The 26,467-nt window shown below is 31.6% G+C and overlaps 1 protein-coding gene across 2 annotated transcripts in view; it reads left to right on the forward strand.

Annotated features, from left to right (window-relative positions):
- The first annotated feature begins 4,895 nt into the window (after nt 1-4,895).
- LOC143256059 (proto-oncogene tyrosine-protein kinase receptor Ret-like) overlaps nt 4,896-26,467 on the forward strand; it is a 60,835-nt gene continuing 39,263 nt past the window's right edge. The window contains exons 1-4 of one of the 2 annotated variants that reach the window (XM_076512735.1): nt 4,896-5,001; nt 15,643-15,815; nt 22,610-22,864; nt 25,258-25,515. In XM_076512735.1, coding sequence (XP_076368850.1) covers nt 15,740-15,815; nt 22,610-22,864; nt 25,258-25,515 — 589 coding nt within the window. In that variant the 5' untranslated portion in view covers nt 4,896-5,001; nt 15,643-15,739. Of the gene's footprint in view, nt 5,002-14,919; nt 15,015-15,642; nt 15,816-22,609; nt 22,865-25,257; nt 25,516-26,467 lie in introns of those variants that run through there. The other variant, XM_076512734.1, reaches the window with a different exon arrangement.

Consider the following 26,467-nt stretch of genomic DNA (forward strand, 5'->3'; position numbering starts at 1 on the left):
CCGTATGAAAGGTTTCTCTTAACCAAATGTCGGGTTTAGTTTTCTTTTTTTCCTTTTCATAACGTGTTTACAGCTGAACGTGCTGAGCATGTATCAGTACTGTATCTCAGGCTCGAACCTTGGAATTTATTAGCAGCAACTACCACTATACAAATTAATCTAAGAAAAGTTTTTTCGCTCTAACGAGGGTTACGTTACCAACTGGGATGAAATTGAATTATGTAATCATCATGAAGACTATACAATTAAACAGAACAGTAGGTAACTAAATAATAAACACTATGAAGAAAAATTAGTACTTAACACTGTGTGAAACGTTAAGTAAATCAATATTAAGTGAAAATTTGATTGGCTAAACTTTATGTAAATGTGTGAGTGAAGTAAAATCTAGGTAAAATGACTTAATTCAATTAAAGCTGTGATAAAACTTTGTTGTAAACAATCTTAACTGATTTGAACGATGCAAACACTGAAGAGAGCTTAGCATTACCGATGACTTTAAGGAAGTTAACATAATGTAAATAGTCAATGTAAATTACCAGGGTTTTAAGCTTGTAATAAATGTAATATTAGGCTAAAGGTGTTATTAGTTTAGTACAAGGTTACCAGTGGACTAATTTGGCTTTTGATAGCTTATTAATTCATTTGTAATTACAAATTATTATATAGTTATGAAATATCTTATAGACGACTAAAATGTACAATAAAATTACTATGATAATAATACAACGAAATTTATATTTGAGTACTTGTCAGGAAAGCTGCCATACCACGAAGTGGAACTTTCAAAGTAAAAGTACCTTGTATGTTCATGGGCTAAATTACCAAACCACAGACTTCTAGGATTCCGGCAAAGCTGGTTCTAATTTGGAGCTACTGGTTAGACAGAAGCAAGACATCCGCAAACAACCTCTGGAACAAGGTTTTTGACTGGTTCTTTGAACCGAAACATTAAAGCGATTGTTAATTTTACAACGATTCTACAACTAAAAGTGCAAAGTTGATTCAACAACACCTACTTACAAACCTCGGGCCTCTCGAACGCAGCCCAACACGCTAATCACTGTCTTACCAGAATGTAGTCACAGTTTTTGAAGATTTATCATGCCTTTTATCAAAGTGCAGTTTGCTACTTAAATATTACAGCTTCTTCAAAAATTTTATCATCAAATCAGAAAATTAATGAAGTATTTAAAGCTTTGATAATTCGCTATTAAGCTTTTTGCTCTTTAAAATGACTTAAAAACTAGTTAGTATGTGATATTGCGATCAACAATCTTTTACTGCCATCTATTTGCAAACATTATTACTGTATGAAAGCCATAATTTTTGTTCAAAGTAATATCAAGTACACATAAACACTTCATTAACAATATTTATGAAAACTGCGAACGAAAATATTTAAAAATAGTTCGTATAATTGAGCCTGAAATATAAGACTTCACACGTAAAATATGGTAAATTAGAAATAGGATAAACTTGAAACAATAAAATAAATAAATTTAACCTCGATTCGCAAGCTGTGTATATATATACATATATATAAACAATTAAAATAAAACAAAAAGAAAGCATATGAAAGTTCTAAAACTCAGAACTTCACGTGTCTAAAATTACCATTTACTTTCTGTACCCATATGTAAGAAAACAGATGGTCCTAATGAACCGGAAAAGCAATGAAAGAAAACTAGAATCCAAAAGTAAATACGAACAATATAAAAACAGTTAAACTAGCATAATAGTCACCTTCCTGAGAAAAAGCATATGCTAGTTACTAAAGTTAACCTTACCACAAAGGCTCGGCATGGCAAGACACTTGACTCCTAATCTAAGGATAGCGAGTTCGAATCCCCCCTCACACAAAACATATTCAATCTTTTAGCTGTAGGGACGTTATATGTGGCAATCAATTCCCCTTTCGTTGATAAAAGAATAGCCCAAGAGTTGAAGTGGGTGGGAATGACTGGCTGCCTTCCCTGCAAAATTAGGGACGGCTAACGCATACAGCCGTTGAGTAGTTTTGCGCGAAATTCAAAACAAACCAAAACATTAACACATGGTGAAGTGAAACAATAAATTCTTTTCTTTTTTTGCTTTATGATTTTGTTTATCGTTCATTTATTACTCCTTCTATCGTTTCAATTTATCTATGAATGTTTAATAATATTAAAATATTAACTCACCTTTTAGCAGGTCGTGTTTATTTTAAGTGAATATGTACTATAATGAAATTGACACAAGTTTCCTTAGCGGCGACGTACAACTATTATTAATATATCATATCATGTAAATTTATTAACACATGAGATGTACTCTCGTGACCTAATAAAGTGAATAAATATCCCGATCTAAGTTTCATAAACTGAGTCAAGAGACAGTTATTCATTTATTACTCTTTGTCACTGAATGTTGTTATTAATATAGAAAAGTGATTTTACAATATTGTTTTTTAAATCACTTTTCCTTCTTCTGGTTCTTTTTTCTGATTACATTATCCGTGATGAACAGAATGGTTTTACATAAAGAACACAACCTCTTTATTAAGAATGTTTTGTAATACTGTACGATTTCTAAGTTACCAACGACAACAAATGTATATGTGTGTTTTTATAGCAAAGCCACATTGGATTATCTACTGAGTCTACCGAGGAGAATCGAACCGCTGCTTTTAGCGTTGTAAATCCGTAGACTTACCTCTATACCAGAGAGGGCAACAAGTATATAAAAAAAATCTGAGAGACCTTTATTCCACTACTTACAATTTAAATTATCCATATTGTCAGGGTCTAAAATATTCAATTTTTTTTATTCTTTTAAACCAAAAATTCAACATACATTAAACAACAGTGATGTTTAGTTACATCAAACGAGACAATTAACTTTGAATCATACCTCCTTTGGTATTATTTTAAGTAAATATTATTTTTTCTCACTACAAACTATTTTATCAAGAAGCCAGCGATTAGAGAACATAGCTGCAAAATACTAATGTTCATGTTTTACATTCTATTCTACAGTGTATTTTGTAAATGTTACAACAAAGTGCATTAACTTCAGAACTTAAACCTTTTGATATCTGCGAACCAACTGTGAATATTTATTGTTTTTGAGTGCGTGTTTGTACCAGTTACCTGCTGTACTATTTTCAACCAGTTGCGAATATTTCGTAACGTTACGCGTTGGAATAGAAAGTAACATTACGATATGTTTCATCTCTATTCGACTATTGTTGAATCATTTCGTTTGGTGACGTGAAAATAAAAACCTCCTTTAAAAGGGTGTTTAGCTAGTACGTTCAGAAAATAGACTAATGTTTCTATAGAGTTTTCCTACAGAAACTTCGTCTTATTATCTATTAAAAAAGGGTAGAAAAGTTCAAAGAAACCTCAATCAACCAATAAAATGTTCTTCAGTTTAAACTATTAGTTACAGGTTTATTAAAAGTTAGATTACTTTATTTTAGCCTTTTGTTATTGAATTACCTTGGTGAGAAAATAAAATTATTGATAAGCAAATTGAATACCAAAAACAGAAACTGAATATTTTATGAAAAGGTTATGACTTGTTATGAAAAAAAGGTTTATTATGAATCATTAAAAGGGTGGGCCTATCAAAGCTCTAAACTGGTGTACTGCGTCTAAAATAACAACGTAGAATGAAAAGACGGTTTCAGAGGCTATAAGTAATTTGGTATGCTATCTGTCCTAAACAGTGGTAACAAAAATGTGTACACTGTACGGACTACTTAAATAATAACATTAGGTTTCAATGTTGCAGATACGGTGGACAAGATGATTAGTTCATTCACCAAGTTTTTATGTATAGCACGGAGCTGTTGTGCCTTTAGTTATGAGCAAATCTTATACCTGTAATTTGCAGACAATTTAGTTTCTCTAAACTTCGAAAGTGTAGAGTTTGTGTAGAAATATCAAATCATGATGAAAAATACGTCACATTACGTATGAGAGTATTGGGGAGATTTCACTGTTTCACTCCTTAGAATTCTGGTAATGTTAGGAATTTGTATTGGTATTGAAAGGATGGGTATTTAACAACTAAAGTGTCTCGTTACCTAAAGAATGGACAAAAAAGAAGAATAGCGTCATATAACATTAAGAATAGGGTTAGATTGAGTTTTTTGAGAATGTGATTGGTGGGCTTAAAGCAGTAAAAAAACTTTTGATGAAGTCATGCTATAATTGCAGAATTCTTTAACTGGAGAGTACGTGAAGATTGTTTACACATTGTATAGTGTATTTTGATCAGCACGCACAATGAAGAGGAAATGTTGCACAGATCAACTGCCATTTTCATTTCAGTGAATGAGAAGGTTGGGTAAGAGAAGTTAGTTTCAAATTGTACTGTCCAACTGTATATAACGTTTAGTGTTATATCTCATCTTAGCGAATGAGAAGGTTGGGTAAGAGAAGTTAGTTTCAAATTGTACTGTCCAATTGTGTATAACGTTTAGTGTTATATCTCATCTCAGTGAATGAGAAGGTTGGGTAAGAGAAGTTAGTTTCAAATTGTACTGTCCAACTGTATATAACGTTTAGTGTTATATCTCATCTTAGCGAATGAGAAGGTTGGGTAAGAGAAGTTAGTTTCAAATTGTACTGTCCAATTGTGTATAACTTTCCCATAATCTCCATCACCTCTAATCATTGTTATTTATCAATTGTAACAAGAGAAATTTGGGAACATCTCTTAGATGCTTCTACTTTTACCATGAACATATAAATAATTTATAACTCGAGTTACAGCCTTTAGCATTAAATGTCTACTTTGTACGAAGCAACACCAACTGGTAATTTAATACAAAGAATGTTAACGCCTCTGTCACTCAGAGAACAACCGTAGAGGCCTGTCAACTCCCACACGAGCTGCACGTATTAAAACAGTTGATAGAAGAGTTGTATTTTGCTAACATGATTCAAGCAAACAGTTAAATGACAATACTGTGGAGTTACTTGAGCACTGGGTGAACATTATGAAACTAAGGTATGTTTTAAATGGATGGTGTCTATTGCACAGGTAACTTATGCTTATATTTTGCATTTGTTTGTACTCTGCGACATTCATTTTAAGCCACCATAATGAAACTTCTTCTCTGAAACTGATATGCAAGATGGCATATTTTATCTGATAAATAAATAAATAGACGTATTATTTTTTCGGTGGTTATTGAAAGAGTAATTACCACTGAAATATATACTCTGTTTAGCATATACGTCTGTACACGTTTGGCGTGTAAGTTTAGAGATTATGAAGAAGTAAGCACATAATATTTCGTAAGTGTCCCTATCGTGTGTGTCACAATTCTTGTGCAATCTTACATCCAAATCTAACGTGGATCATAGTAAGCTTGTACTCATGCCAACATTTTCCTCTTATGAACATTTTTATTAACGAAGATATATACAAAGAACCAATAAAATGTCGTTAACTTGTTTGTTTTGTATGTTGCAAGTGCAAAGCTACCTAATGAACTATCTGAGCTGTACTCACCACGAGTATCGAGACCAAGTTTTTTTAATGGTGTGAACCCTCAGTTTACAAGCATAATATAAAGTACTAAAACAAAATAATTGCATTTATTTTTAATCTAATTATCTTATTAAGAGTTTTTCATAGTTTCGTGTTTTTGTAGTTCTTTTAGTCGTATTAAAATCAACACTTTCCTGATCGGTTTTGTTTAATCCGAGAATCAGAAACAGATAATAAAGGAACTTCTACCTTTGAAAAAAGTTTTATTTTAATTTTGAAAACAATCTTATTGATTTGGTATTAATTATGGTAGAAACTTTACACTGATCAGGGATTTATACAAACCACAGTGATAACTAATTTAAATTAACCATGAATTTTGAGAAATCTGTGTTAACGATTTGTATTCACTGGGAATTATACTAACAGTATCGTAACGGACTGACATGGTCCGGTGGTTACGTATTTGGAAAACCGTCTATAAATATGCTCCTCTTTTAGTCGTGGGGGAATTATAACGTTTAGATAAATCATACTATTCGTTGATGAAAAGAGTAGCCCACGATATGGAGACGTGGTGGTGATTAACTATTTTCCTTTTAACTTATAATTTTAAAATTAGGGATGTCTATCGCAGATATACCTCAAGTAGCTTTTCTAACAATTCAACAAAACAAACAAAAACTTACATTATTGTACCAATAAGATAATAACCAGAAAATGCACCATCACAACAAATATGATTGTTTGTTAACTAAAAATTTTAACAGAATCAAAATAGGCAGTGTGTCCTTACGAACATGGACTCAGCAGATAGCCCCATGTGGCTTTGCTATAAGAAAAACACACACACGCACATCCTTACGAGCAACCTTCTCACAACCTTGTGTGTATTAAGCAAATTGCGTCAGCACCATTGTAATAAGTTTTGTTAACCGTGAATTAAACTGAGTTCACGAAACTAACAGCCATGAAAACTAATGTGTGTTGATGGATACTTTACCAAGTTGCCAAAATAACGACTGTATATTAACCAAGCACAACACCAAAGCCACAACCGAAGTATGAATATGAATTAAATCAACTCCATGACACTGAGTATGAATAAAAGTATCGTATGGTACTAGAAGTTTTACCATGCAGCAACCAGAATAATGACTGTGAGTTTACTATGATATCGTGATATTTCTAATGCCAAACCAACACTTCCATGATGTTAAATATAATATAATATAATAAAATAAGCATTCAATTTCTAGACTTTATTTGCCGGTAGCTCACTAGGAACGTGACACTTCTCTGCCTGTTTGCATTCATCTGTTGGGCATTGACAGATCTGAATTTTACGTTTCTGAAGTTGTTAGTCCAACTTTCACATGGAAATATAGAATGGTCATCAACTTGTATTTTGGGTTAACGCAACTAGGTGGAATGATACTTATTTTTTTCTGTACTACGTTTCGCCAGTGTAGTGTTAATGTAAATCTCATTTCTCGTGTGTGCGTCGTTCTGTTTAGTTGATATTTCAATGGGAAACGAAACGAAATGAAAAAAAACACACAAATTTATCTGTGTATTTCGGTGTCGAAATGTTTATTTTGCCTGAGTTGCGTTAATTTGCTCTTTCACATTTTCATCGTTATCGGTGTTCATAAGCCATTCGCCCACGTGCTGAATAAACCCGATAAAACTTTCTCTTGTGCATGGAAGTGGTTTGGTGTATACGGGCTATTATCTCCCTAAACAAGAAACATCTCATATTAAATCAATTCTTTAAACGTGTATTAACAAAAGATTTCATCAGCTCTGTGGTAACAAATGTGTAGGTCCATCAGTTACAGTTATTCCTTAACAGCGACATTCATCAACTGTGAATGAAACTCACTTTATAACACTGTGTGTTAACCACTAATTACATCAACATTGTGATAATGAGATTCATTAAGTGTCAAATAAATCCTATTCATGATACCAATAACTGCACCAACACTGTAATAGTAAGATTTATTAAGATTTATTTTACTTTAAACGCATTGAGTTCAGAAAACACGTCAAATAATTATCTATATATCTTTGTGTGTTTGTCTGTTTTTACGACACCCAATCGTTTTATCTCTTTTATTCTGTACATAGTGCCCGTCTATCTTATTAGATTTTCTTCATGTAACAGGCGGGCAAACAATGTCCTTTCTGTATACCATGTCTTATGGTTTTGTTGACATTTACTTAGTCCTCTTATATCAGAATATTTTACTATTTCTCTTTAGTCCCATCTCTGACGTCGTATAAGCTCACTATTTTATTTATATTATTTTTTCGCCTAACGTCAAACGTAAGCCATTATTAATAATTATAATAAGAAAGTAAAAGATCAACTAACGAATTTAAAAACAATTAACTAGCGAGACAAAATTTACCAAACCAGACATTTACACGTATTTCGTCAAAAATCAACGAAAATTTTGTTTCTTGTTCTATAAAACTTCATAAAATATTATAATTCCTCTTACAACCAACACATTATTTTGACAAATTATATCATTCGTTAAACATAAAGCTGCACAATGGAATATTCTCATCACAGGTATTGAGACCCAGTTTCTGGTATTGTAAATCTGCAAACATACTGCTGTTTTATTGGGAAATAATAACTAGCTGCCCATTAAATTATAGCCCTCTAGTGAGTAGAGTAATATGTTATATGTGTATATAATGTATAATGCATGTAAAATATGTTATATGTAATATGTTATGTTATATATGTTATCTAAGTAATATGTTATTTAAAATATATGACAATTTTTTTGCCTATATAACACAGTTTTGAATAATTTTGTGCAATACCTAGATAAATCAAACTTATGTTTTTTTCCGTGTGGAATCCTTACAAATTTCTTAAAGTTACCTGTATTGGCATCCAAAAAACAAATGAATTCAAACTGTTAAGAATATACCATAGATAATTTTAAGTATCTGATGGAATATTACAGCCTTCACGCTGTTCTTAAGCTATCTTGATCCAATAACGAAATACAATTGTTAGGGGTACGTCCTAAAGTATTTTAAGTCTGTGTTGAAATATTATAGCCTTAATAGTGACCAAGATGTATCCTTATCTAATAAAAAAACAAACAAATCGTCTGGAGTTTGCCGTAGAGTCTTTTAACACTGTGATGGAACGTCATGGTTTTAATGTTGCTCGTGATTCACTTACAAAATCTAACTGTAAGGAATATACCCATGATTCTTTACGGTATTCATTTATTAAAATTCAAATCAGGGTATTGTTTGTTATTCTGTTTTGAACGTCCACGATACATTTCTAATGTGTTCAAAATACACAAGGAATTCAACGCGTAAGATATGTAAAGTATAGTGTAATTTTAAATATGTTTGAGTAATTCATGGGCCAATATACATAATCAAGCTCACATTTAAGTGATTTAACAACTGTAATCTGTTTGATTGTTGTTGCTTTTTATTTCCCGCAAAGCTATACGAGGGCCATCTGCTCTAAATGTCCCTAATTTAGCAGTGTAAGACTAGAAGGAGGTTAAATAGTCATCACCACCCACCGCCACCTCTTGGGCTACTTTATTACCAAAGAATATTGGAATTATTCATAATATTATAACGCCCTAAGGCTAAAGGGTGAAAATGTTTGGTGTAACAGGGATCCCATTCGACGAACCCCAGATTGCGAATCTAACTCCCTAATCACCTGGTCATGCTGGGTCCACTGTAATGTGCGGTCTTCTGTTCTGCCTACACACTTACACGATTCAATAACTGTGATATGCGGTAGAGAGTACTGTCTCCACTCTAATACGATTAAATAGCTGTGATATGCGGTAGAGAGTACTGTCTCCACTCTAATACGATTAAATAGCTGTGATATGCGGTAGAGAGTACTGTCTACACTCTAACACGATTCAACGGCTTTAATATCTTCTAAGCTATTAAAAAGGCATTATCACATTCAACTATCAAATAATTATACTCGGTGTTTTTAAAACGATTTTAGAATATTCAATTGTTGCTAAAAATTGTCAAATGTTTATTCTCAGAGCTTTCTAACATATGTTAGCACATTCAATTGTCAAATATTTGTCCTCAAAGCTTCTAAAAATATATCAGCACAATCAACTGTTGCTACGAAACCGTTTAACGTTTAACCCTAAAATAATTAAAAATATATCAGCACAATCAACTGTGGCAACTACCACAAAGATGGCATAATACAAAATAATACAACTAAGTCGATAAATAGCAAAAGAGAATGAACAAGGTTTCCATTAACAAAAACTAAGAGATATGTTTGATGGTTGTATATCACACAGCTATATAATGAGCTAACTGTGCTGTGCTACTGTGGGTATCCAAATGCATTGTTTAGTGTTATAAGTCTTCTCTGCTGGGCAACCAGTAGGAGCGTTAATAGATACGAAATCAACGTTTATATTTTTGCCATGATTAAAATATTTGACTATTTGAAACTAAGAACGGCTGAATATATATTCTTCGGAGGAGGTTGATCCTCAAATGTTTCATTTGATTAATTTATTAATTATTAAGGAACAGTCCTACGTATTCAGTGTAAAACACGCTATTCTGTTATCGACGTTTTGATTTTCACCCTTGGCAGGCTAGAGTTTCGACTCCACTGAATAACAGCTTCAATACAAGAATAACACATAACACGCAGAATCTTTGTGAAAGACGAGTTACTAAAAGCTGTAGATAACATTACTCATGGATGTACGCATAGTATCCATGGATGTAGTAAATTTGGAAATGGCTTTACATTAGTATACTGACATATCCTTAATAACTGTGTACAATAGTAATAGAAACATTGGTGCTTAAGATGAAGTTCACTTTTAATGTATGCATAGTTTATAATATACTGAAAAAAGTACTCATATCTGTATATTTCCCAAGAAACGCCAAGAATTCATAACTTATAAAGCAACTGTTTGTAATCTAAACAGATAATTGCGTAAAAGAGACACTGCAGGTTTTTACGTTTAGTGTATCAGGCTGTAATTACGTTCGATTTTTTTTCTGAATTAAACCAATTAATTATTCATTGTCAGCAGAGCTTTCATGAATGTTTACAGTGCTGTCAATAACTTACCTATTCTAGTAGTCGCAAAGAGAAGTAGGTTTGTGTGTTTGTGAAAATTTTTGTTATTTACGGTTATTAATTTCCCCATGACTGACTATGATATACAATAACTCAACCGCTATTTCTATATTGGTTGAAATTAATGAAACACAATTTAAAAGATAACAACTTTCCAGATCCTCATTTATTAAAATTTGAACGATCAATAGACTCTAACTAGTTCTAAACATTTAGTTAACCCAGTAATTCTGGTTTTATATTCGAATGCACGTGGAGATTCAAAGAAGAGACATCTGGTGTTTGATATTATGAATCCTAATTAGAAAATGAGATCGACGTATTTTTTGTTAAACATTTCTCTTGAACGTTAAACAGCGAGAATGAAGTTCTCTAACTTTAACGTAGATTTGAAAAACAAACGTAAAATTCCGGTCTGTGTATGTGATAACTCGCATATGGAAATACCATTGAAATAATTTTGTCACAAATCGTACGGCTGTTAGTGTTATTACTTCATCACAAAAAAAAATTCAAACTCGTTCTGTCAGATTCGAAACAAAAATTTAATAACAGGCAACACGTTAATAATAGGAATATCAAGAACAGTTTAAGAAGGGCCTATTTAATTTTACTTAACATTCCATAACTGAATACATAACACTAATTATTCCTTCTCGTTTGGTAATAAACCCACGAGAATATTTTAAAACGAAGAAGTCGTTACTGAATGATGAATTGTAGCGTTGTTGACAGCAGAGAATATTTCTATATGAAAACATTTGAGACGTAATAACACATAAACAGATCAGGGATATAGGAGCGCAGTTCAAGTATTGAAAACATTTGAGACATAATAATACATAAACAGATCAGAGATATAGGAGCGCAGTTCAAGTTTTGAAAACATCTGAGACAAAATAATACATAAACAGATCAGAGATATAGGAGCGCAGTTCAAGTTTTAAAAACATCTGAGACAAAATAATACATAAACAGATCAGAGATATAGGAGCGCAGTTCAAGTTTTAAAAACATTTGAGACATAATAATACATAAACAGATCAGAGATATAGGAGCGCAGTTCAAGTTTTGAAAACATCTGATACATAATAATACATAAACAGATCAGAGATATAGGAGCGCAGTTCAAGTTTTGAAAACATCTGATACATAATAACACATAAACAGATCAGAGATACAGGAGCGCAGTTCAAGTTTTGAAAACATCTGATACATAATAATACATAAACAAATCAGAGATATAGGAGCGCAGTTCAAGTTTTGAAAACATCTGAGATATAATAATACATAAACAGATCAGAGATATAGGAGCGCAGTTCAAGTTTTATAAAATCACGTTCTTTTTCTATACATTACTGGATGACTTGATGCAGATCTTTTATAGTGATGTGGTCACATCCATGAAACTATTTTAGACAGTTAGATCATTAATTAATTTTTACACTTAGACGCCAGGCGATAAATTCTGAGCATTTGTCTAGATAAAAACAACATTTAGTTAAGAATGTCTACTTCAATGGCTGCTAAAATGCACTCATAATCTGGTTCTAGACGTTTCAAATAGCAATTTAAAATAAATCACATTCTAATTAATGACTGGAATCACTAAGATAGAGAAAGGTTATGATGTAAATTCAATACTAATATAAGCCCCTGAAAATAATTCATTCTTGAATTGCGATTTCGCTATGCGGAGAAGTACGCTTTAGGCTATTACCACTCTGTTTACCCTTAACATCGTTTGATATCTTGTGTTATATTTTTTTACGAACATGAACTGTTTAGAGATAGAAAACGGTCAACGGACAATTAGAAAGTTGTGTTTGTAGGTTAAAACTGTGTTTAATGGTTAAGTTTGTTTCTTTTTCTAATTTCTAAACAGTAAGCTATGCTGTTCACTTGAGCCTTGTAATAACATTCTCCATTCATCAGAACAGGAATACTGAGAAATTAATTTAGCACATTTTTTACGTAGTTTACAAGTTGAAGAGTACCTAGCTCTTAAACATCTCAAAAACGTGTATAGAGTTAGCTGATGTGAACAAAGATAAAGGTATTTTAATTGTAATTACACTTAAGAACGGTTTTAGTGTTGAGGAGAAACAAAAACATATTTATTCAAGAAAAGAACACTCTAAAACTTATTAATAAAGTTATTATAGAAACTCTTTCAGGTAATACAACATAGATCATATTTATAATTAGAATAGTTAAAATTAATGGATGAATTACAGGAGAAGGACAAAAATACATAAATTATACCGCTATATAAATTTATAGTATTAAATAATCGACTATGTTATAATTGCTTTTTAGGCTTCTTATTTCAATTTGTCTCAGGAGAAACAAGCTTTGAAACTATTTTTCCAGTACAGAACATGAAATCTGACACACGCAGGACTGGTTTTGAAATTAGACAGTACATAAATAGTAAATTGCGCAGAAACTATTCCTCGTTGCTCTATATCAATGTTATAAATATATATTTATGCTTCTAAGTTTTAGGTAAAATATCCAAACATTTTTTAAAAATTAATATATCCCTGTAAGTATGCATATATGTATATATTATTGGATGTATGTGCTGTTGATTTGATAAGTCTAGTATGGGACCAAAGAACTAAGTAACATAAAAGATAATATTATTAGGACTAAAAGGTTTTAAAAAACAAACAAACGTGGGCAAACAACAGAATATGATATTTGATTGTAATATATTCTTTTTATATTTTGAAATTTGTTTGAAATATTGTTCTAGAAAAAAAGCAGCTAGTCAACAGCACCTATCGCCATCTTCTGGACTGCTCCAGTTGAATAGAGGGATGTGATCGTCACTCCTATAACCTACCCTCAGTGGAGCACAACTTCGCAACAACGATACACGAACAGTTGCCTATTATACTTACAGCGTGGCACATAAACTATTAGGTCACACTCAGCCCAAGGTAGCTAGATATACACCATATAATGTACATTCTCATGCGATAAAAATAATAATTTTGTATTCGAGTCTTTAAATACCTTACTGACAAAATTTACACCAGAGTTACAAATACAGGTCACTAAAGCAGCTGGTTTATCGTGCTTTGTTTCACATCAACATGATATTCTTTTTTAAAAACGATCTCTAAAGTAAAGTTACAATACATTGTTGTGTTTATATTTTATTTTCAGTGAAAACGGATTTTTAAATATGCTTAATCCTAAGACGCAAAACATATGTTTAATTTTCAATTAAAGAAACATTGCACACATGGTTTGTATGATTAAAGTCTTGTTTACATGTAATATATAAACATTCTCTAAAGTGAGTGTATATTGTTATGTATTTTCTAGTGTTCTACTTTCTGCTTCTTTCTGATTTATGTAACTATGAAAGTAATTTACTGTGTTTCATATCCACATAGTTTATAACATTTAATCTTGCTTATGTTCATGATATCTGAAGTTTGTAAATAACAAGAATAATAATCACTTCGGCAAAATCTATCTTGTCATTTCTGTATTCTGCTTTATGAACAAATTAATAGAGATAAGGGTAAGAAATAAACAGAAAGTAACAAACATTATTAATATTAAAGACAAAAAAGTATTTTTTTTGCGTAAAGCTCATCGAAGGCTGTTTAATTGCACTCTTCCTAATTTTTAAGTAACTGACAAGAAATAAGACAGCTATTCAATACCATCTATCAAGCAATCGTACCACACAGTGCGGTTTGAATGTCGCTTTTCTAAAGCACTCACGTCTCCAAAATTGGGAGTGCAGTTTTTGTTTGCGATAACAAATAACAGGACGCGAACCATGAACTCTCAGCTCTACAGCCTGACATTTTAAAGGGCAGCTCTCGGCCCGTTATAAATGATCTATAAACAAAGTATACAACTTATATACAATTTCTAATTTTTTTATATTAAAAACGGAAATTTATTAACCTTAAATTGCTTGAAAGAAACTAAAATAATTTCAAAGATTTCTAAGTTTGAGCTTGAAAAAAAAAAAATCGATACAATGCAACCCTGCTGGTCAAAGGTCTCTTGCCTTTATTTTGATTGTGTTCCAGTGAATTTCCATACGTGATATTTTTTCAATTTTATCTCTGTACATTCTAGAGTAGGGAAGTAAAGTTTTATTTTTATAAATATACTAGAATTAATAATAGTCACGATTGACCGACTGAAAACGTACATGTACAGGCCGACATTCAGCTAACTGGGAACGAGACTACAGAAGAGCACGTGGTTTCTCAGCCAACGCCTGAAAACCCATTAGCTATTTCGTTTCACAGCCAGTTTGGCATGTACAACGACGTTTTATGGTATAATATCGAGTCGAATCCCTGATCTTTATTAATAACTTATTGGTTGTTCATGTCTTCCGGTAAGTTTTCAGCCTCGTTTTTTCCTAATACACCAGAACGACTTTTGCTTAATTTAAAAATATGTCAACGGCTAATAAATCTTTACGCATACTCTACAAGCTTTTAGAATAATTATACTTTAGTTTATGGACTCTCCAGTTTGCTTCTAACCACGACATGAAACAAATGTTTTATTTCTCTTCTCGTTTAAAATAAACGTCAAATCTATTTTGAGAAAAACAAAACAAACCAAAAAACTGCTTGGATTCTTGATGCTTGTAGACCTTATAGTTGTGAAAATAGTTGCTTATTATACAGTAAAGTTTTAATGTTGTCATGACAATAATAAGGATTTTGACTGGTTACTATGCTTCTATTAAAACATATTAAAGAGTAATTGAAACTCCGTTTTAGTTGTATATATTTTATTTTTCTACTGGAATAATTATTGTGGTTGTATTCTTTACATTAAATATGCAAAAAATTCAATGTAACAAGTTTACTCTTAGTGGGTTAGGGCTTGCAAACTTAATATTTTTGCAGTTATAAAAAACAACTCTTGAAATTAAGCGTTACTTGAATAGGTATAATTAGATAACTCGTGAAAGTATAAGCTGTTTTTTAATTTAAGTGTTACCTGGTTTTCAGATACAGTTTACTCCAACTAATCCAGTTGTCATGGTGAAACTAGCTTCATATGATTTTCTGAAAACAGTCCCTGATACAAGTTTCTTACTTATCCGTCATGGTGAAAGCGGCTTCAGTGCATGTTTCAGGTTCTCTCCTAACAATCGTAACGAACCTTTTACTAGGTTGGCAAGGTGAGCTTAGTGCTTAGTGATGTTATTGAAAGAGAGAAAAAAAACAATTAAAAAGATTGTCATAAAATAGTAAATATCGCATTGAGAGCACGTTTTAAAGCAAGGAACCAAAGCACAGACGAAAAATATAGTTTAAGAATATGGAATATATATATACTACTTTGAAAGCTGTTGTAGTATAATTGTATTTTGAATAAGCCTATTTCTATTTGTAAGGTCCTAAAGGTAATTACAAATAAACCACTTCAGCTTTTTGCTAGGCATATTATACTATCATTTTTGAACCAAATAATTCTGAGAAAAGTAGCAGAAAACCATTAAACTTACAAATTTGTGATACCTCAAGAGTGGTAATTCTATTTCAGTGACTATAAACTCCCAGTAAATTTTACCGGAAGCAAGGTACCTACCACTGAGAGATTTATTTATATTACTTAAATAATGGATTCCATTTCAGATAAATGCGCTTATTTTAATTTCTTGAAGTGAAATCTCCTTTCAAAAGCAAACACAGTACGTCCTTCAATGTAACATTTTTCACAGGTGTATAAATGAAGTTATCTTTCTTCTTTGAGGATTGTTTTACTGTTTCCTTTTTCATTGCAATAAAGATAATGATATTTCTTGTCACGGATTCATTTAATTATTCAATAGTATGAAGTATTCTGTGGCTGCAATCTCTATGGTGGGAAATCAAAAACGATTTTAATTACGTATTGTAGCACCCAATACAAACAAACTATTTCAGACATCTTACATTACTTGTAAGCTATAAAACATGCAATGCAACGATTAGTTAGTACTATGATTAAATTCTAGCTATTTTAACTAATTCAACACCAGTATATACAGAATATCTGGAAAATATTGTATTATCATGGACTGTGTTCGAATACTTTGTTGTTTCATGAGAATGATTGTGTCTGAAACAGATTAAGTTTTGTTTGGATGTAACAGATAAAACAACGTTGCCCTAGTAATGAAACGAAAGTTTCGATAACATAAAATTAATCAGGTGAAGCCTCGTGATAAAAACCCTGTAATCCATTACGAAAAAAAGTAATCTGTCGGCTAACAGAAACTCTCTATGGATTGTTTTGTATAATATGTGTTACACTACAATCTGTGGGCACTATTATACGTAATGCATGTTCTTTGACACATATCCACTGCAAAAATTAGTGAAAAATTATATAATCAGTGATGACGAGAAAACCCACTTGTAGATATATGTACATAAACACATATATATATTTAATTATGTAGTTTATCTGGGATATTTTCCGTTCTCTTGATATAAAACTTATCTCTAATATCTCTGCATCATTTATTTTGAGTTATAATTAACCCATTTATTGTTTTTATGTATTACATAGAGGGATGAATGAACAAAGATATGTAGTTATATCGAAATAAATATATACCATTTCTGGTGCCAGTATAAAGTATTTTATTGGTCATAAAGATAGGAGATGTGTTCCAATAATTTGGCGTGATCCTACTTTGTACTGTTTATTTTCAAATATTGATGTCTCAAAAAACACAGTTAATGTAAGGTAACAAAAACCAATGTTTTATTTCAGGCTAAAGGAAACAGTAAGAAAGTGTTTTCAATGTTCTCCATGAAATCACACACACAAACATTCACGGAAGACAATTTAGATAACCAACCAGTTGTGCCTGATTAATTTACATCAATTGTTTGTTCATGATTTAGTTCACTTTTTTTGTTTCTGTCGGTTGTGCCTGATAAATTCACTTCTATTGTTTCTGTTGTTTATACATAATTAAAGTCACTTCTATTGTTTCTGTTGCTTGTACATAATTATATTCACTTGTATTGTTTCTGTCGGTTGTATTTTATTAACTTCACTTTTACTACTTCAGTTGCGAGAAATTATTGCTATGAAATCGTTCAAACAAAAAATAATGAAACTTTTTTCTGTTCAGTTAATTCAACATATTAACCATCTCTGCTTGGTTTTGACTTAAGCATTCATCAGAATCATTGTAAGGGAATGCTTACTTACTCATTTACTGCTAAATTAACTGTTATCTACTTCATATTGGAAATTTCAAATAATATTTACAACATACAATTAATTAAAAAACAGAATTAGGAAGAGTGTGTGTGAGACTGGCGTTATTGCTTGAAACTATCTGTAGAGATAAATATTCGATTTTACAACACGTTTATCGTGTATCCAAACTATAGAAGCAACAAATAGAATGTGTGTAGTGATTTTAGTGGTTATACACGCCCTTGATTTTCTATAAACTTTCCATCGTAAGCGCTGAAACAGTTTGTTAAATGGAAAATCTCATTTGTTTTAAGTACGAATCTAAATTACTGTTTGATAGAAACAGATCTACTTTTAGCCTGTACTGTGGTTATTATTTCGAAAACTTAAAGTTTTTATCTTAAATATCTTTTTAATACAATAGCATAGAGCTAGGTTACTATGCAAACGTTAAAATGCTTTGTAAATAAATCATGTATTATTTGTTCCAAAACTTTTTCAGTAAAATTCATTGTTCGTCATTTCTCAAAACAAAAAATTGATTTTTTCTTCGTAGTTGTTAACAAATAATTTTTGAAACTTGCCAGTTGTTTATCGTCTCTATAAGTTACGAAATCTGGGATAAGAACACAAAATGTTAAGACGTTCTAAATTTGACGCGGAAGAGAAAAGAAATTTCAAAACAGCAATACTTTACAAGAGGTACTTTTTGTCATTCTAAAGAAAATCTCGTTAATTAGTAGCATAAGGGTAATTATTGTTGAGGTTTCCAGCGACAATATTACAACCTCACATTTGACTCGGCTGGAAACTAACTGAAACTGGCTATAAACATAGTGGGATTGTAACAACATAACAATATAACTATGTAATAGATTAATAGGGTACTTACAATAAAATAATACGTTGATAAAACAAGTTAATAAGAACACAGAAAAATAGCCTAGCTAAATGAAGTTAGTTGATAAAATGAGCTTATAAACATGGGCTTGAACAAAAATGGAGATATAATTTTGGGCTGAAAGAGCACTGGTTGACTAAAAGATCGGTTCTAAAACAGCTGAGTTCAAGGGCTTGAAAAACATTATAAGTCGGCTATGAACGTAATAAGGCTGAAACAACATGATACATCAGTTTAATAGGATAATAATAGGTTGTCTAACTTCATTTAACAAGGCTGACGTCAATAATACACTATTTTTTAACTTCTACTAATTATATGCACTGTAGAAATCTTTAAAAAATGAAAGATTGTTAGTTTAACTGCGCGCGGAGAATTTCTTTAAAATATTTCAGCTTTCCCAAAAAAGTAATTGCAATATGTATTTTGAAAAGTAAGATCTTGCTTTGTGCTGATAATGTACGTGTGTATTTATAGCCTTACTTCTTTTATTTTCATTCAGTTTAAGTTGTAACATTGCTCAGATAACACACCGGCATACTTATGTAAATATATATACTACTGTTTAACAACTCACATTTGTGTATATTTTGTGTTTTGGAAACAACTACAAAACCTTTGCATACACACATACATATTTTACAACTCATATTTTTTTTTAAATCTTGTTATGAGCTTCAGTGTTCGAACAAATAGTTAGTTAGACCTAATCTACAACGTTACATGAACCTCAAAACCATTGTTAATAAGACCCTACTTGAAGTAAATATATGGTAGAGACGACTGATACAGCTATTAAATTTTTTTATTTAAAACACAAAATAAGTAGCAACGTTTATAATTTTTTATGTCACCATCTTAACATGATGATAACCTAAGGATGTCGAAATGTTGTTACTTGTGTTTTAATTACACGTTTTGATACTCGTGTCAGCCGTCTCTACCATATATTTACTTCAAGAAGGGTCTTCGTCGTCATAAACTCTCAAAAAAGATTTAACGTATCCTTTTTTAGTTAGATGTTTTATGGCGCAAAGCAACTAGGCTATCTGCGCTTCTTTTAAAAGTTACTTCTTTGAAAATGATAGTTGGAATGTCTAATATATATATATATTTACTAATTTGATTAATAAATTGTATTAAATTCACTATTGTAATTTTATTACTAAGTTTATTTTACGTTATTAGCTAACTATATAAATTTAGAAAACTATAATTTGTAATATTAATATGCAAGTAGGATTTATTCTGTTCTTTATATTCATTTCTTTAATAGTGTTGATAGAAATGTTTAATGAGTTTATTTTTGTTGTTTCTTATTTATCACTTTACACACACTGCAAAGATTATTTTGTATTTGAAGCCAATTAAATAGATTCAAAATTAACCTCAATGTTCTAACTTGGCTAAACCTTGTGAGATATTATTGGGTTTACATTAACAGATACGGTGCCTAACCGGTAAAACTATGCATTATTATCTTTAAGAGTATAAACCAAAAACGGTATACTTGGAAAGGTGTACTAGTCGCCAGTGTGATTTGTTCCTCTTCTTTTCCTCGTTTGAACCAGAGATTTTGCTTCAAAAGGAATTTGTATTGATTGATACGCATTTGGCAACACATACATACAAATGAATTGAAGTTCATTGGCTGGCAGGTAATTTACGTATTCTCTCACTTGATCAGCAATAGATATATTAGTACACTTTTATTCTTGAAGTGAATACAACGGCTATAAACTGTTATTTCTTTTTTTACTTAGACCTATCGGGCATTAACCATTCGTCCCACTTGTATAATTTCAACTACCAAGGACAGGCTAAAGAAGTCATGTTTTATCAGTTAATTACACGGTTTCTACCTTCCTTCTAGTACGGTGTTAGTTAAGTTTGTAGTGTTGTCTTTCACACACCAAAAATGTATTTTATTGTATAAATGAACGTAGCTAAACCTTGAAAAGTAGACGTTATTATTCTGTTTGTAACTAGCATATGTTAATTAAAATATTAAACTTCGCCCTGTATTTTGCTCTACCAAAACATACGAGATTCCATGCCTTCTTTACCAGCATACACCTGTCAAAACAATCTCTCTCTATTTGTTTCAACGTATGCAAGTCTGTATATAGTTGGAAATCTGTGCCTTTACATTTTGTTCCTGTGGCCAGTAATGTATATGTACCTCGAAGTATTACAGCAGTGTTAGGGTAATGCATATGGTCTTATAATACCATTGTAACTTACCCAACCCTGATCTGTTGTTTAAGAGCCAATAAATTCAAAAACAGAATATATTACAACTTCTTATGATTGCTAGAAGACAGGAGTTATAAGCCATATACAAACTTAATATTTACATATGTATATTTTTTTAATTCTTCAAAACATAAAGCTTATTATGCACAAACACAAACGAATATACATCATCAGTCTATCTATCTATATATCTAAAAGACAAACGAGATACACCATTATGTATGAAAATGATAAAACTAGTTTAAAAAGTAATTCCGAAAAGCATTAGGGCCAAGGTAAAAATCACGCGTCTAGTTAAAGATAAACTTAAGGCAAACTGGTAATATAGAAACTACCTTTTACACAGGTTATTATTATTATTATGTGTATGGTGTAATGTACAGAACCTTTTACGTTATTTCTTTTTTATATTTTATCCCCACCTGGGACAGCAGTAAGTCTACGGACTTACAACGCTAAAATCAGTGGTTCGATTCATCTCGTTGGACACAGCAGATAGCGCGATGTGGGTTTGTTATAATAAAAACACACAGATATATTTTGTTATCGATACCGCTAATACAGTTGAAATGAATTTAATAAATCATGTTATGAACATGTTAAGTCATGCAACATTTAACTATAACCTCCTCGGCGGCTCAGCAATACATCTGAGTGCTTATAATATTAAAAACCGGGTTTTGATACTCGCGATGGACAGAGCTAGAATACCTCATTGCGTAGCTTTGTTTTTGATAGTAAAACAAATAGAAGCTCTGTAATTCACCAGTTTTAACGTTTTTTGTTGTTGAAATTCAAGTAATTGTCAATATTGTGTACGTCGTGTGACTTAAGCTGTAAAATGTTGTTTAATAAATTTTCCAATAATTTGTGAACTTACCCATATAAGGTTTTATCAGTTTATAAGGACCAAGCATGTCATGGTGGCTAGGGCACTCGGATCATATTCTGTGAATTACGAGATCGAAATCTCTTGCACTTTCACTCACCCATGAAGTCGTTGATAAAAAAACCTAACAGGGTGAGTGATATTGACCTTTCACCAGGGCACACCAAACCAATTTCAGAAACATAGACGATTTTGGTTTTTAGCACATTAGGGTATATTTACTATCAAGGTGTTCATGGTAACTGCTAGATATGAAGACGTTGTCTATATATATATATATATATATATATCATTTATTTAAATCTGATATTTTATTGTGATCAAATTACACGAAACGTTTGTCATTAATATTTTGTGCTCATCAACAGTACTTTAATTTTCTCTGATGAAAGGTGCAACTGAATAGTATCATCTTAAGTTTGTTTGTTTTCGAATAAAGCAACACTGTACTATTTGTTGTGTCCACCGCGAGAAATCAAATCCCGAATTCTCGCATTTTAAGTTCGAAAACTTACCGATATCACACCAAAGGGCACCACCTTAAAAATTAAAGCAACAGAAAAGAAAACAAAAATGCTAGGCAGTGCTGGGAGTATTAATTTTCCTGTGAAATACAATGTTTCTGTAAGCGACAGAGTATATTTTTGATTATTTGTTTAAAGTGTTATTTTTTGTTGTTTTTGTCTCGAGGGCCAATACTAATATTTATTTATAAACACATTTTCAGCTTCGTCTTTAATAATTCCTCAAAAAAACGTCGATGTCACTATACCGTTTAACTATCCTGATCATGTACCATTTTACCAGATGAGATGTGTTCAAGAAGATGGCAGCGTTGTTCCATATGGAGAGGTAATGTACCGAATCAGGAAAGTATACGTTGAAGGCGAAGGAAGTGGGTTTGATGGCTTTTTTATCATTAACAGTTCATCTGGCCAGCTGGCTTTGGCTGCTCCGTTGAAGCACAGGTGGACTCAACCAGGTAGGTGAAATATACCACAAACACATTCATATCTGCTTGAAATAGTAGACAGATGATACTAAAGTGGGAACGAGAGACTTGTGTTAAACAAACAGTTGATAAAATACACTTTAGCTAAGTATCATAGACGATGCCTATTATGTATAGCTCGATATAATTAAGCCTTGTTTAAAAAGGAAAGAAACAGTTTACAAAATTAAATCACGCGCTTCCATTTTGGCGTCAAAGCTATATTATCAAGGAGTATAAAATATTTACATTGACAAAGAAATTTGATATTAACAAAGAATGGTTAACTATTTTACAAGATTAAAAACAAGTCAAGTTATCTCGTAATTCTGGTAGTTTTGGAAAAAAGAAGAATATTTCGTAACTCAAAATCTTCACATTACATGCAAAATTCGTCCTAAGTTAAAGAAAAAATTCTAACTTATCACAACACAATAACACGTATGTTACAAGAAATTTTCATTGGTTTGTTTATTTCAAAATTGTTGTGTGAAGCTACACAAAGGCGAACAAAATTTGAACTGATAAATTAAACATAAGGCAGCTAATCAATAACACCATTTCTTGAACAACTATTGTCTGAGAGAAAGTTATGTAAGTCTGTAAATACGAGTAGTCCAAGGTTTACGTTCTGTTGCTGCGATTTTTATGAACGATGGGACTCTTAATTATAAAAATGACAATCAATTCGACTATTCGATTACAGTAGCTCGAGGACTGGCGTTGTGTACCATTGGCAAGATGTATTCCTTCCTTTTAGTCTGTTAGATCAAAATTAGGGACAGCTAAAGAAGTTACTACAGTGGCACAACGGTTCGTCTGCGGATTTACCGCTCTAGAGTCCTCGTTTCGATACCCGCGATGGGCAGAGAACAGATAGCCCGTCTTGTAGCTTTGTGCTGAATTACAAACAACAGTCTTTAGGAACCAGACGCGAACCATGCACTTTTTCACTAACAGACCACATTCGGCTCTGAGAGCTACTAGACCATGATAAGAATCTAAATAGGCGTTCTAATTTTAAGAAACATATTACAAATCTTATGTGAAAATTTAACTCATATTTTTTTCAGTAACATTTTCATTTTACAAGATAATTATTTCGCCATGAAGCGTAAGCCGCAACAAAAATTCATATTGATTTTATAAGAGAAAAATAACTTTAATGTCCAAGAAAGTTAGCAGTTAATCTGAGACCCTATAATGCTCGAAATAAGGTTTTGATACTCGCCGCTGCGAGCAGAGCATGGATAGCACAATGTGTAACAACTGGTTTAATGACAAACAAATTATTGCTCCTGATTAATTAAGTGTAATAAATTCATTTTATATACTACATAAAGGGTAGAAACAGCTACAAGTTTTTCTTCAACCCTCTGGAACGTTTTCGTAGATCGTCTAAAAAAAGTAAAATGAGTAAATAGCTTTTAAAACACGAAAATAAACATGTATTTTTCCAAAAAAATACTGGAGACTATTTTGATTAGTTTGATTTTTAATGGCTTCATTTTTAAACTTATCGCATGCATATAAATTTTTATAATGTGCAATTTAATTTGCAATTAATGTAAATGTGACCCAAAAATATCCCAGTCATAGAAAAATAGAAGTAATTGTAACTTTATTTAAGAGTAGGTCTTTATATATATATATAATCAAATACATCATGTATTGCTTTATTAAATCAATGTGTGTTAGTGTGATACGTGAGGATTAATATGCCAAAAGTCTTTTCTTAGGTTTAAATAAACGGCATTTTAAGGAAACATTTCGAAATTTGAGTGGGATGATCCAAATACAAATGTTAAAACTTTAAGTGTAATCCAGAATAATTTACTTTTTTTTTTACTGTGCTGGCGCAATGGCTGTTACTTTACGGTAACATATCGACTTCAAGGAGATTTATCGAATTCAATAGTCTCTCAGTGACAAAGAGGTATGTTTGCAGAATTATAACGCTAATAACGAAATTTTGATTCCACTGGTGGACAGAGCACACATATCCTTTTGTGTAGCTTTGTTCATAATTTCAAACAATACAGGAGAATAGTTGTTTATGCATTCTAGATTTGTATACAATGACTGGTGTTGGCCATCGGAGTTTTTCAAAACTGGTTGATATTACATGAAAAGTTAAATAATAAGTTTTGTGGTTATTTAATTCGATACTCTTTGGATTGTAAAATACATTATATAAATTTTCATTAATGTGGATCCTAGTAGAAGTAAGTTTTAATTAAAAACACACTAGCAAACAGTATAAAAACAACAACAAATACTTATTATCTGTTTTGTTATAATAATAGATTTATTAAACACTTGAAGATTATATTTAATTGAGTGAGAAACCTTATGTACATAATTCTATTTTTTTTTTTACTTAGGTACAATGTTTTCTATTCGAGTGAAAGCGATTACTAAATTAAACTCCGAGATTATATCTCCATCAACTGTTATAAATGTTCACATCAGTGACATCAGAGACCTCTGTCATCCACGATTTGAATTATGTTTTTATTCGTCAACCATGAAATTTGAGCTTCCAGAGTTTATTGCTGTGAGTACAAGTTTCGGTCAGCTTCGTCCAATTAGTACGTCTTTCTTGTGTCCTGAAATACAGACAGCATATGAAATGGAAAAAGGTAGGTATATTGGTTTGACATTTTATCTTAAAATGAACATTTAATATAAAATATGGAAAACGATTTCTATGTTCACAATTTTAAGTAAAGAGTTGTTAGATACAGGGATTATTAGATAACGAAAAAGTGTTTTCTTCCAAGAGTTTGATGAAAGGAAGTTTTAACATAACAAGGTTAGTGATGCTATGCATCTAATATAATGAAGATTCAATGAAGTTCCTAATACATCTGCCGAGAGGACCCACGAAGTGGAGGACAAATGTATATGTGCATACATTCATAGATTGTATATGTTATATGGTTTCTAGGACAACCTGTCTCGCTTTCAAAAATCGTGTTATAGAAACATGTAAAATGTTAAATTCGTTATATGTTTGGCAATAAGAAATATGTATAGAAAGAGTTTTGTGTAATAAAAACTTGGCAAGCTCAGCAGATGAGGGTATTCACTTCATGTAATGCGTTGTAAATGTGATGTAATCTGCTAGAAGCTACAAAGTGTATCAAATAAATTAGCCATCTGTCTAGAGTGATAATTTAAGCACGTTGCGTGATACCGTAGTGTTTGTCTCTACATGAGTTTATATATCGTCATAAGATACGGTATCCTTTTTTTGTCGTCGTTGCTATGGGAACAGCCATAGAATAACTAGTCCTAAAGGATGTTTTACTATCATAAATGTGTAAATAAAACCAAAATCAGTAAACGGATGAAACTTTTTATTAATTTTACGAGATGCTCGAGTGAAAGCGACAGTATAAATCAGTATCAATACCAGTGTTGAATTAACACGTCATAGTGACGTGGTTCACGCATTGAATGTGAGTATTTTAGAAACACTAACATAAATATATTCTCACATTTCAAGACAAGTATTTGCTATTGAGAAGTGTTTATTTTTAATTCAGTGAGTAATAATCATCTATGCTTCAAAGCTGATAACTTCAAGAA

This window comes from Tachypleus tridentatus, chromosome 7 (assembly GCF_004210375.1).
Source record: "Tachypleus tridentatus isolate NWPU-2018 chromosome 7, ASM421037v1, whole genome shotgun sequence".
NCBI lineage: Eukaryota > Metazoa > Arthropoda > Merostomata > Xiphosura > Limulidae > Tachypleus > Tachypleus tridentatus.